Raw genomic sequence first — 14,405 nt, 5'->3', positions numbered from 1 at the left:
AGATTTTAAATTAAATGGGCAGTGAACAAAGCAATAATTCTATTTTTTGAGCATCTGCTATGTGACTAAATGCTTCACATATCCTTATTTCCTACAATAACCTTGTTAAATAGGATTACTTTCTCTGTTTTATAAATGAGGTCATTATAAACCTTGTTTACAGATCAACAGCCCAAGATCATGGAACAGAAGGAGAGTATTCAAAACTGTATCTTGTTTGAGTCTTAGGCACATGCTTAGCAGGAAAATGGGATGAAGGAAATTACAAGCTAATGTTACAGACTCAAATTCTCACAAATACAGTATGGATTAGAAAATAGAATGTCAATTAAAACGTATGTCCCATGGGGCGCCTGGGTGGCTTAGTCGGTTAAGCGTCCGACTTTCACTTAGGTCATGATCTCACGGTTCGTGGGTTCGAGCCCCGCGTCGGGCTCTGTGCTGACTGCCAGCTCAGAGCCTGGAGCCTATTTCGGAGTCTGTGTCTCCCTCTCTCTCTGACCCTCCCCTGCTCACACTGTCTCTCTCTCTCTCTCTCTCTCTCTCTCTCTCCTAAAAAAAAAAAAAAAAAAAAACGTATGTCCCAAGAACACCCCAATATTGCTTAGGACAACTTTTTAAATTATGGTAACATTTTTTAAAAACATACTATTTGGAAAACAACATACTCTTAGTGCTTACAGCTTCATATCTGCTGCGTGCATGTGCCCCATACTAACAAGCGGTCATAAAGATGAATAACAAGATTCTTGCTTTAATGGCTCTTGAAATTTAGCAAGAGAAATAAGGCATGTTACACAAAGAGTTTTTTCCCACAGGTAGTAACTATCCTAAGTGAGGAATAAAGTGCTATGGGAATTTATTCATTCATTCAACAAATATTTATTGAGTGCCAACGCTACAGTGAACAGACAGATATGGTCCCTGCTCTCAGAGAACTGACCATTCATGATACTACTTTTGCTGAACACACCAGAAAGGGAGGGATACATTTTAGCTTGGCCTTGAATATCCCTAGGCTTTTGGCAGGTGGAGATGTGGGGTTTAGGACATTCAAGGAACAGGGATAACAATGACCAGAAAAATGAAAAGCACTAATGCACAAGAAAATTAGGACATCCATGGGGACTTTAAAGTGAGAACCATATTTTAATGACCCTAAGATTCAACTGATTTTCAGGGAAGTCATTATTTTATGTACCAAAGGAAAAAATACTTAAAATTTACAGCAGTGGCTCTCAACCATGGGCTATTTTCCCTCCAAGGAACATCTGGCAATGTCTGCAAGCATTTTCGGTTGTCACACTGAGGGGGTGCTACTGGCCTTTAGCGTATGAGCAGGGACGTTGCTCATTATCCTAGATGCACAGGAGAGCTCCCCACAGAGAAGAATTACCAGCTCAAGATGTCAATATTGTGAATAGAGAGCTATCAAACTATAGGATGTCATAAATTCAGAGCTGCATCTACAATATTAAAATATTATTTTAAGATAGGTGAAATATAGTGGCTCAGTTTACCTGGGATGACCCAGGATTTATAAAGATATAAGAAAAATATTGCTGTATCTGAATCCGTTTTCTCAACTTTGGGATAGTAAAGTGATGATGACTGGGGGCTATGTGAGATAATAATTCCATGCAGTGTAAATTAAAGGGCTGGCCCTTCAAGATCATGTGTCCATCTATTGCTTTTGAGAATCCTGTACGGTAATCATACTAATAAATCCTATTTCTGCTAATTGTGACTGATCTCAGGGGAAACAATACTGACTCATCAATCATATGGTGTATTTCTTACTAATTGAACTTAAAGCCCAGCTCTTATGGCACTTATTCTCCGAGGCTCCTCCTTATGCTCTCAGCTTAAACTATTCTTTTCTTCTTTGAACTTCTTTAACATATCATCTGTACTTCCCTAATAGTGTTCCTAATTCCTCTACATAGGAATAGTGTTCCTTTCCTCTAAATAGAATTTTTTCCTAATTCCTCTAAATAGGAATAGTGTTCCTTTCCTCTAAATATAATTTGGGAGGGGGGGGTCAAGATCCATGGTTAGTTCACACCTCTAACTCTCAGAGGACCCACTATAGTGCCTTCACATTATAGGTGGTCAATAAATATTTGCAAAATGAATAATTGAATAAATATACAGTACTAGAAGGCTATAATTAAAGATGAATTCCTCAGACTTCTCCTACCTCTTTTCAGCCTTTCCTCACAGGGCTCATTTTGCAAATCTTTAATCATTTTAGTAGCTCTCCAAGTTCTCATGCTTCACTTATAGGGTCTCAGAGAGAACAGAGTTCTTTAACAAGTCCTAACCACTACTTTACAAAACACCATTTAGTAAAATCAATTGAGTTTCCGATCATTTACCCATGGGATGCAGTCAGTGTTTGATCTTAAAACATGTAAAGCACCTTACACAGGCAAAGTACTAAAGTCCTCTGAGGAAACAAGGGACAATGTGAATATAAATAGAAGCAATAAGAAAATTTCTACTTATTGCTCACAAATCCCACACTACCAATGACGGTAATTGAGTGAGGGAGGGGAGTTGGGAGATCTTATGACTAATGAACAAACTATCACAGAGAAAGGAGGAAAATAAGCAATTATAGATCAGTTATAGAATTTTAAAGTATTCCTTTAAAACATAATAAACAGATAGATTACTAATCTTTTATTATTATATACCTTAACAGTGGAATAAATGACTGTGGTCAATACATGTATGAAAAATTATGAAGGCCGTGGTTTAGATTAATTTCCCCCTTCTTGGTTTAAATTCCCCCTTCTCTCTTCAGAGTGGTTCTTGGGCAAAAATCAATGTTTGGTGGTTGCTTCCAGCAAGTCTTTTGCTTCGTTTATTTTGGTTGCTAAGTAAGGGGATCCACCTAAGAGAACAAAGAAAAAAATAAATGGATTAAAACACACTTCATCACTGACATTTTTAAAAGTCTCAAATAAAGAAAAACACTCATAATTAGAATTCTCTGATATTTTCCCACACATTCATCCTCTTGACAAATCATTTTATAAGTGAGGTAGAAATCATAACAGCATAAATTAAATTTGTTTAGTGAAGCACTACAGATACCCAACAATCAAAGATAACCTCTGAGAAAAATAATGAAAGAAAGCTATGATCAGGAATAATTTGAAAAACACTCAAACATTTTACTGGTCAGACACTGCCATTCAAGTATTTGATCAGAGAATTTTCTGAGATTAAGTAGATGGTTAGGTAAATAAAATAATGGTTTCTCTCCAAGACTTTTTTTCTGTAAAGAGAAGAATATTCATCTATGAAGCAGGGTATCTTTCTGAAGGAAGTAAAGCAATCCATAGAAACTTTCAGAGTTGTATCAAACCTTACATTTCCACAAAAATGAAAAACATGTTAGAAAATGCAACTATGTACTATCCAATTCTAAAAATCATACTTACTAATGTAATGTAGATGAATGAACTAATAAATGAGTGGTAATAAAAATAATGTTACAGGAAGTGCTTCCTGTTCTCCAAAATAATTCTATTAGAATACTTATGTACTTGATTGAGTAGTCTTAGATTCACTATGCCCTAAAATAAAATTACATCAGTTCTTTTTTTAGAATTCTTTGCAATGAATTCTTTCTAATGTAAATAGTAAGAGGGAAATCAAGCTGATTTTCAAATTCAGAATCATCGTAAGTCACAAACAGAACCTATCTGACTTACAAAAACACTAGCTCCAATCGATCACATTAGGCTACTTAAGAATTATATACCTTCTAATTTCTAGTCCTGAACATCTTTACTGCTTTAACGCTTGAGCTAAAAATCATATTATGATTCACCTCTCTGTTTGTTTTTATTTTTTTAATCTCCCCTTGAGTACAAACCATCTATGGCTTTTGAAAACCTCATGTAGCTTACAACAAACCAAAATACATCTAGATAGCATTAGTGTGTAAATTGTCCAGGCTTTATCCAAGCCTTTTATTAATATCAAATCACCCACTTTATACAGGAATAAAAAAGCAGGGAAACATCAACAATCATAGTGCAACAATCATAGGGCAATGCTGGAGGAAGCTGTATTTAGTTTTTTGCCCTTGAGGATAATACTCACATTTCTATATCAAGATTTGAATTGCTATAAACACTTATGGAATATATCAAGGAATGTCCTTGAGTGTTCAGTAAGAATTACAAATGACGTTGATGAAAGTTTCCATATACACTTGGTTATGAAATAAACTGATTTCATGATTATCTTTGAAAATGATCTTAAATTAGGTAATGTCAATCTTGGAAAGCTGTTTGAATGTTCAGAGTTACCAAGGCAATGCCAGGCATTCTTCATGTCCTCAACAAATATTAAAATATTAATTGAATTCAAATATAACCTGTAACTGACTGATATGCACTCTGGATATTTAAATCATAACATGCTCATTTAGCTGGAAGAAAAAAAACCCACATTGGGTTCTGTACAGGGCATGGAGCCTACTTAAAAATAAACTGAAACTTTACCCTTATCTCATACCATATACAGAAATTGATTCCAGTTTATTACAAATATAATTCTGTAAGGTAAAAGACTTCAGAAATTACCTTCCTGACCTTAAGACAGGCAAAAACTTCGTAATCAGATAAAAATTGATCTAGGTATAAAGGAAAAATTTGATAAACTGGACTTTATTCAAATTAAGAATTTTTTAAGCTTATTTATCTTGAGAAGGAGAGAATGTGTGCAACTGCACACAAATTGGGGGGGCGGGGGGCAGAGAGAAATGGAGAGAGAGAATCCCAAGCAGGCTCCATGTTGTCAGTGTGGAGCCTGACACAGGGCTCGATCTCACAAACCGGGAGATCATGACCTGAACCGAAATCAAGAGTCAGAGGCTTAACCAACTTAACCACCCAGTCACCCCTAAAATTAAGAATTTTTATTCAATGATGGACATCAGTAAGAGGCAAAAGAAAGCCACAGAGAGAAGATATTTACAATACAAAAGACTCCTGTCTAGAATATTAGAATATATAATGTTCTCGAAAGTCAGTAAGGAGACAACACAACAAAAAAGAATAAATGGAGAATATAACTCATACCATGGAATACTATAGAGCAAGACAAATGAATGAATTGTTAATATAATATTCACTCCTAAATAAATGAATCTCACAAAGACAGTAAATGAAAGAAAACAAATACAGAAGAATGCATACTATATAATTCCATTTACATGACATTCAAAAAAATAAGGCAAAGCTAATCTATGTCAATAAAAGCCAGGACAGTGGTCATCTTTGAGGAGTAGAGAATGACAAAAAAAGTACCTAAGGCGAAATTTGTATGGTTTTATTTCTTAATCTGGGTAATAGCTACATAAATGAGTTCATTTTGTGACTATTCATTGTGTTGTATACTTATCATCTATGTACTTTCATGAATGTGTATTTCAATTTTTTTAAGTTTACTGAAAAATTTACTGAGGAATGTTGACCTCCTACAGTCTGATGACCCTACAAATTCATATTTTCCAAAAATCACTAGGTTCAACAAACCTATAAACAAGACCATGATGATGAGGGTAGTGACTAGGCATTATTCAAATGATGTTTTATTTCGTGTTTCCAATTCTATTTATTCCTAATTAAGTAGAATAATTGTTACTAATGTGAGTTTCATAATTAGCACACCAATCTAAGGCTTAAGAAAATACAAGTTCCCTTATATCCTCGGGCCTTCCTTAGATAGGTCTTTTCATGGATTTTACATATTCTTTAATTTTCATTAAAACTTATGAATGTTTACATTCCAAATCTGTAAGACAGAAGTAAGAAGTATTACCATCTGCTGAGCTGAAGGATCCTTAAAGGCTACCCACATTTCTTAAAAGAAAGATGTTAAAATCATGTGGAGGCAGACAGACTGACTTCTGGCATGAGGCGTTCCACTGATCTACTCCCCAGGGGAACTGGCGAAACTATGTAAATAACCCCAACCACTTAAAACCTTTGAAAATGGTCTTAAAAGCAAAAGTAAAAAAGAGACATCTATTCAAGAAAATCTATGAAAATTCAGTAAGAAAGGCAGAGAACTGGTATTTAAACCAAAACACCTTCCCTCCTCTCCTCTCAGCTCAACCAGACAGCCAAAAACAAAGGGCTCCCCTCTTCCTAGCTCCTGGACAAAGGGCCTTCCTTCTGGGAGGAGCAGGATCTCCATTATTTCTCTTCCTTCCCCCAGCTGCCTGGTGCTGACGCTAAGTGCTAAGCAAGTGATACAGAAGCTCTACTTTAAGTGTGGCTCCCTTGGAGTACTGGGCCTCAAGAGCCCTTATCCCAGCCCATAAGGCATGGCAGTCCCACAGAAGAGAGGCAAGCAAAGAAGACCTCAGGGTACTGGTCCCTGTACTGCATGCTTAGCTCCTACAGCAAGGGTTTCGTTTGGAGAGAAGCCTGCCATAGTTTCCAGCCTCAGCTCCAGGGCCCTGGCAGATATTTTGCCCGTGAAGTAAAAAGGCCAAACAGAGAGCCCCCAACCTCTTTCCAGAGGAACGGACTTCACTGCAACAGAGCATGGAGGGTGCTCTCAAGGACGGTACAGGGACAGCAGAGTTCTGAAAGGCAACTGGGAGGAGCTTCATGAATCCAGTGAACATACACAGTAACTGTGGGCCAGTCCACAGGACAGAACCAGGGAACAAACAGCAGAGAGGAGCCCTCCTGGATTCAGAACAAACATCAAACACTGATCCCAGAAACTGTTCCATAAAGGTACAACTATTTGATTGTATTCATGTGTAGAGAAATTTGCATCCCAGGGCATTGTTGAGAACAACTGAGCAACTGGTCAACAATCAGTGGAGTTTACAAGTTGGGTGTGATCAAGAAAAGAGAGGAAGAGTGCCCGACCAGTACCACTGTCATTCTACAGTGGCTGAGTGCATACACAAAGCTCTGCCGCCTTGAGGAACAGTGTATAAAGCTTAATGATGGGAGGTGGGGGTGATGGTATCAACTTCACTAAAATAATAGTTATTAAACAAATAAATAAAAATAATAAGCCCTTCCTGGGGTAGACAAATACCCTGAGCTGCTATAATACATAATCTAAACTGTTCAGTTTCCAGCAAAATACTTTGAGGCATACAAATTAACAGGTCATGACAGTATGACCCATACGTACATAATGAAAAAAGCAGCAACAGAAACTACCTGTGAAAGTAATCAGTTGTTGGGTTTATGGGAAAAGATTCCCAAGAAGCCATTATACATCCACAGGACAAAGTTGAAAAATCACTAGATGTGCTCAAGAGTAGACCTGAACCAGCATAAGAAAAAATTAGTGAACTTGAAGATAGAGCAATTGAGATTATGCAAACCAACGATCAAAAAGAATGAGAAAAAAGAAGAGAGCCCCAGACAAATGTGGGATATCATTAAAACCACAAAAATATATGTAATGCAAGTACAAGAGGATGAGGAGAGAAAGAAAATGAAAAAAATCTTTAAAGAAATAAAAGTTTAAAATGTCCAAAGTTTACTGGAAAACAGTAACCTACTCATCTAAAGGGCTCAACAAACCCCAAGTAGAATTAATAAAAAGAGATCCAAAAGAGATATATCACAGTAAAAATGCTAAAAGTCAAAAGCAAGGAGAAAATCTAGAAAGTACTGTTAAATTAATTAAATAAGAAGGCCATTAGACTGAAGTGGCTTTAATCCCTTAGTAGCCTATATAACCAAACTAAAACCTAAGCCTGTAAATCTCTCAATATTAAGAAATTGAAACCTGAGGGCAACTAATCACAAAGAGCCAAACTGGCTCTTCCAAATAAAGCAAATGCTTAAGTTGTAGCCAATCAAATCATTTCTTTGTTTTGCTTCTGGCTCTTCTCTATACAAGTATTTCCCCTAGCTCCAGTCAATGGCGTGTTCCTAACCAATTCCAGTTTGGTGCTACCCAATTCAAACCACACTGAGATACCACCTCACACCGGTCAGAGTGGCTAAAATGAGCAAATCAGAGGACTCTAGATGCTGGCGAGGATGTGGAGAAACGGGCACCCTCCTACACTGTTCATGGGAATGTAAACTGGTACAGCGCCTCTGGAAAACAGTGTGGAGGTTCCTCAAAAAATTAACAATAGAACTCCCCTATGAACCAGCAATAGCACTGCTAGGAATTTACCCAAGGGATACAGGAGTGCTGATGCATAGGAGCACATGTACCCCAATGTACATAGCAGCACTTTCAACAATAGCTAAATCATGGAAAGAACCTAAATGTCCATCAACTGATGAATGGATCAAGAAGATGTGGTTTATTATACAATGGAATACTACATGGCAATGAGAAAGAATGAAATCTGGCCATTTGTAGCAACATGGATGGAACTCGAGGGTGTTATGCTGAGCGAAAGTCATGCAGAGAAGAACAGATACCATGTTTTCACTTATAAGTGGAACAGGAGAAACTTAACAGAGGACCATGGGGGAGGAGAAGAGGAAAAGATGACTGGGGAGCGGGAGGGAGGCAAACAATTAGAGACTTTTAATTACTGAGAACAAACAGGGCTGATGGGGGTGGGGGCTAGGGGAAGGGAGCTAAGGGGCATGGAGGAGGGCACCTATTGGGATGAATACTGGGTCGACAATATTAACTTGACAATAAACTATAAAAAAAAAAGAAAGAAAGAAAGAAAAAAAGGAGAAAAAAACGGTAGATCAAGAATCCTAAACTATTATTGTCAATATTAACTTGACAATAAAAAAAAAGAAAAAAAGGGGAAAAAAAAACGGTAGATCAAGAATCCTAAATTGAGCAAGACCTTTATTCAGAAACAAAGGCAAAACAAACACTATCCCATATAAACAAACTGAAAGAATCTGTTGTTAGCAGACTACTTGAGAAGAAATATTAGAGGAATTTCTTTAGGCTGTAAGCAAATGACCATAGACAACAATCTGAATTTACACACACAAGAGCACTAGTAAAATAACTATAATTACAAGAGAGAATATAAATACATATTTTTCTTTCTTCTATTAATTGAAAAGGCAATGGTATAAGATAATAAATATGTGCAGAATGTATTGTTGAACCTATAACATTTAGAAACATATGCAAAATATATTTGCTAGTAATAGTACAAAGGAGGTATGGACTAAAGAAGTAACAGCAGATGATAAAGTAATAATACGAACAATGTACTGTTGGGTTGTAACATTAGTAAATATAATATGTATAACAATAATACCACAAAAAGGGTGAACTAGGAATAGAGCTATATAAGACCAAGGTTTCTAAATATTACTGGAATCTAGTATAAATATGAAACAGAGTCTGATATATGAAGATACATATGATAAACCTCAAAAACAGTGAAAAAATAATTAATGAAATTAAAATGTTAGAAAATATTCATTCAATGTAAAAGAAAATAGTAAAGGAGGAATAGAGGAGAAAAACAAAGAGATGAAACATAGTAAACAAATAGCAAATCAGACATAATTCCAACTATATTATTAATAACAATGCATGTATATGGGTTAAACAATCCAATCAATCAAAATGTTGTCAGATTTTATTAGAAAAACAAAAGACCCAACTATATGCTGTTTGTCAGAGACACAGAGACATAGGTTGAAAGTAAAAGGATGCAAAAAGATGTATCATGAAAAAACTAACCATACAAAAGCCAAGTGCATGTACTCAAAATAGACTTTAAAAATGTAAACAAGATTTTTAAGAAACAATAATAATAAAAAGATCAATTCATTAAGAAGACATAACAATTATATACATATATGCATATAACAACAGAGCACCAAAATACATGAAACAGAAACTAACAGACATGAAGAAGCAGACAATTCAAAACAATTAATGTCTCACTTTCAATAATGGATAGAACAACTAGACAGAAGATCAACAAGAAAACAGAAGAACTGTACAACACTTAAACCAACTAGATCTAACAGACATCTGCAGAACACTCCACCCCAAAAAAACAATACACATTCTTCTCAGGTGCACATGGAACATTCTCCAGGAGAGACCATATGCTAGGCCATTAAACAAACCTCAACAAGTTAAAAGAACAGAAACAATACATTATGTTTTCCGAACACAATGGTATGAAATTAGAAATCATGGGATGCCTAGGTGGCTCAGTCGGTTGAGCGTCCGACTTCAGCTCAGGTCATGATCTCACAGTTTGTGGGTTCGTGACACGCGTCAGGCTCTGTGCGGACAGCTAGCTCAGATTCTGTGTCTCCCTCTCTCTCTGACCCTCCCCTGTTCACACTGTCTCTCTCAGAAATAAATAGAACATTAAAAAATTTTTTTAAATTAAAAAAATCAATAACAAGAGTAGGAAATAAATATGTGGAAATTAAACAACATACTCTTGAACAATCAATGAGTCAAATGATTCAAAAAAGGGAAATCAGAAAGTACTTTGAGATAAATGAAAATGAAGACACAACATACTAAAACTTATGGAGCACAATTAAAGCTGTGCTTACAAGGCAATTATAGCTACAAATGCCTATGTTAAGAAAGAAAATCTTAAATCAATGACTTGACCTTCAACCTTAAGGCACTGTAAAAAGAAGAATAAACTACACACAAAGCAAATATTAGGAAGAAAACAGTTAATATTAAAACAGGAGTTAATCAAAGAGAGAACAGAATTTAAAAAATTAGAGAAAAATCAATGAACCCAAAAGCTGGTTCTCTGAAAAGAAACCCTTAACTTGTTGATACAGGCCTAGATGGTTTATACAGGCCTAGATGGTTGATGGAAGAGGAGGAACTTCCTAACTCATTTTATGAGGTCCACATTATCTCGATACTAAAACCAGAGACATCACAATAAAACTACAGGCCCATATTTCTTATGAATATGTATTCAAAAAAAACTCAACAGAATACCAGCAAACTGAATCTAGCAATATATAAAAAAAATTATACACTAGACCAAGTGATATTTATCTCAGGGATTTGAGGTTCATTTAACAACTGTAATCCATTACATCTACAAAATAAAAAACAAAAACAAAAGGGAACTTCCTAACCTGATAAAGGGCATCTATAAAAAACCTACAGTTAACCATACTAATGCAGTAAAGACTGGATGCTTTTCCCTAAGATCAGAAACAAGACAAAGGCGTCTGTTCTCACAACTTCTTTTCAAAATATAAAAATATATATATATTCAAATATCAATAAGTACATTAAACATAAAAGAACTAAATACTTGTATTAAAAGTCAAAAATTGTTAGACCTCATTAAAAAAATAAAACTCAACTGCATGCTGCTTAGAAAAGAAAAACTTCAAACTTCAACAAATGATACAGAAAGGCTGAAAGAAAAAGACAGGAAAAGATACACCATGTAAACACTAACCAAAAGAAAGCTGGTGAAGCTATGGTTTCAAATAAAGCATACTTTATGGCAAGAAGCAATACTAGATACAAAGAAGGATATTTCAAAACGAGGAAGGGTCAATCTATAAGGAAAAGACAACAATTCTAAATTATCTGTCCCCAAGTCATATAACCATACCATCACAGTAAGTGAAGCAAAACAAAACTGAAATGGAGAAATAAACAAATATGTAACCTTGGCCAGTAAACAAAAAATCAGCAAGGATATAGAAGATCTTATCAACAAAACAAACTTTACATTACTCATATATCTTAAATGCTAAATTCAATAATTGAAGCATGTACAACATGTTCACAGATTAGTTACCAAAAATTAACCACATATATGCTGGATCATAACGTGAGGTTCAACAACTTCCAAAGAACTGAACCCAGAGTATGTTGTCTTCCCAAGTGGATGAAGATAGAAATCAATAATACAGATAACTAGAAATTGTTCAGTCACTAGGAAATTAGGCAATATATGTTAAATAACACATAAGTGAAAGAAAAGGACTTTGAACTAATGGTAGCTAAAACCAATGATCTCAATATTCAGTTTAAAAAGTTAGAAAAAGGGGCGCCTGGGTGGCTCAGTCAGTTAAGCGTCCGACTTCGGCTCAGGTCATAATCTCACAGTTTGTGGGTTCGAGCCCCGCATCGGGTTCTGTGCAGGCAGCTCAGAGCCTGGAGTCTGTTTCAGATTCTGTGTTTCCCTCTCTCTGCCCCTCCCCGGCTCATGCTCTGTCTCTCCCTGTTTCAAAAATACATTAAAAAAAAAAAAAACTATAAAAAAAATAAAAAGTTAGAAAAAAACTGCAGGGTGCCTGTGTGGCTCAGTATTTATCTCACAAAGATAAATACTGAACGAAAGCAGCCAGATGCAAATGACTACACACATTCAAAAGAGGCAAAACAAATTTATGATATTATAAATCAAGACAGTGGTTCTTTTTAAGAGTGAAGTAGACTGGGAGGGCTCTTGAAGGGGTGTCAGGGGTGTGGGTGATATTCGAGTTTTTGACCTGGGGGCTGGTTATACAGGTATGTTTGTAAAAATTTACACAGATATACACTTACGATTTGTGTACTTTTCTGCACGTATACTTCAATATGAAATATATTAAAACATAAAAAGAAGCAGAGATTGAGGAGAAAAATGATTTCTTAAAAAGTAAATTACATTACATCACTCTACTGCTTAAACTTCACACTGTCTTTGGAATCAAGTATTATAGATCACATACAGCATTTCATTATCATAAAGCACACCTGCAGTTTTCAAAATGTGGATACCACCTCATCTCATGCTCTCTCTCCCCTTGCGTATTACACCCTATCCTGCTAGTCTTCTTTCAAGTCATTAAGCACACTATTCTTTACACCCTTAGAGCCTTTGCTTATGTTAGTTGCCAGCCTCACAAGCATTCTTCACACAGCTGGCTTCTTTTCATCCTTCAGGTCTCCTCACAGAGGCCTTCCTAGTCACTTTACATAAAGCTGCCTCTTTCTCATACCTTGTACTACACTAACTACAATGTGAAATAGGTTTACTTATTTTTTGTCTGTCCCTCCAGTACGATTCATGCTCCGTGAAGACAAGGATCTAGTCATCCTGTTTTATAGTTAAAGCCCCAAGATTTACCACAACATCTGACGCATTACAGAAGTTAAACAAATACCTTCTGAGTAATAGTTACAGATAGTTTCCTGTCAATCAATAAGTCTTTAAAATATTTCATATAATTATGTATTAGTTATCAATCCCAATTCTACTTTACCTGTACATTTTATTTGTATGCCTGCTTTTTATCCATTTGCTTATTTGTTACTCAAGAAAAAAAAAGTGTCAGCCATACAGATTATGAAGATGAATAACCATGCCTTTACTTTTTAAAGATAACACCATTTATTTATCAAGGAAATCAATGGAAATAAAAGAAAATTATACATTTACTAAAAAAGTTATTAACTCAAATACAAAGCCTTAAATCTAATTAAAATGTTGAAATAAGGGGAAGAAAAGATGAGTCCTTTGAAACAAGTAAGAGTCTAGTACATCTATCAAAAAAGGAAATGAAGCTAATTAGGCATCACTTTTTCTTAGTGAATCCATTTGACTCTTGGTGATCATGTCTTTCTTTTTGTCAATGTTTACAATACATCTTCTAAGTGTAACATATTGTAATAAATTATAATATATTATTATCAGGGCTACTTGTCAAATTTAGCTTCTTCTACAATGAGAGTAATTAGGGGGAATCCATTCAATGGTATAATTTGATTTTGTCTATAGCCCCAATATTTAATTTTTATTGAAACACTATTAAAGAAGAGTGAAAGTACTCTATGTTTATTGAAAGGGGGCATAAATGAAAAGATTGAGAATCTCTGCTGCAGGCAGGTAAATTGCAGCTAAATGTAAGAGCTTTCTAGTAGTTAGAACTGCCTACCAGTTAGCTGCTTGTAAAGCAGAAAGTTCTCCGTTCACCAAAAATCTTTAAGGAGAACAAGCCATTTTCCTCAGGATGGAGCAGAAACAGTCCTGATTTAGAAGTCAGCATTAATTAGATCAGTGTCTTTCAAACTACGGTGCAAAAGCAATTTTAAAAAATTTCCAGTTTGTAGTGGAGCGATACTATCACAAATTACAAAAGTATCACCTATTTGGATGTCACCACAATATCAAATTGCTACAGAGGTTTCCAAATGCTTACTTTGACTTCTGTTTGAAACTCATTGCATACAGGTAACACACTGGCCTGCATGTACAAGCAAACTACCCTCTGAGTAACACGGATTAGAGGGTTTATAAGAGATCGTCGAGGGTCTACAGTTTTTCAAATTTACCTAATCTGTCTTCCTTTCTATATTCATTCATTGGGCATTATCAAACTACTTATTTCCAAACATCTAACCTCTCCAGCAATTTCAGAAAACATAATATAATCTGAATGCATTAGATCTACTGA

At 35.5% G+C, this 14,405-nt stretch overlaps 1 protein-coding gene across 1 annotated transcript in view; it reads right to left on the bottom strand.

The window, feature by feature from the left end:
* Positions 1 to 2,672: 2,672 nt before the first annotated feature.
* Positions 2,673 to 14,405, bottom strand: part of DNAJC15 (DnaJ heat shock protein family (Hsp40) member C15) — a 66,226-nt gene continuing 54,493 nt past the window's right edge. Inside the window, exon 6 of the mRNA XM_039251556.1 lies at positions 2,673 to 2,899. Within this exon, the coding sequence (XP_039107487.1) occupies positions 2,829 to 2,899 (71 nt within the window). The 3' untranslated portion in view covers positions 2,673 to 2,828. The remainder of the gene's footprint in view (positions 2,900 to 14,405) is intronic.

Source organism: Hyaena hyaena, unplaced genomic scaffold, assembly GCF_003009895.1.
Source record: "Hyaena hyaena isolate Hyena2069 unplaced genomic scaffold, ASM300989v1 scaffold_394, whole genome shotgun sequence".
Taxonomy (NCBI): domain Eukaryota; kingdom Metazoa; phylum Chordata; class Mammalia; order Carnivora; family Hyaenidae; genus Hyaena; species Hyaena hyaena.
The sequence above is the reverse complement of the archived record's forward strand: the minus strand, read 5'-3'. Positions and strand labels throughout refer to the sequence as shown.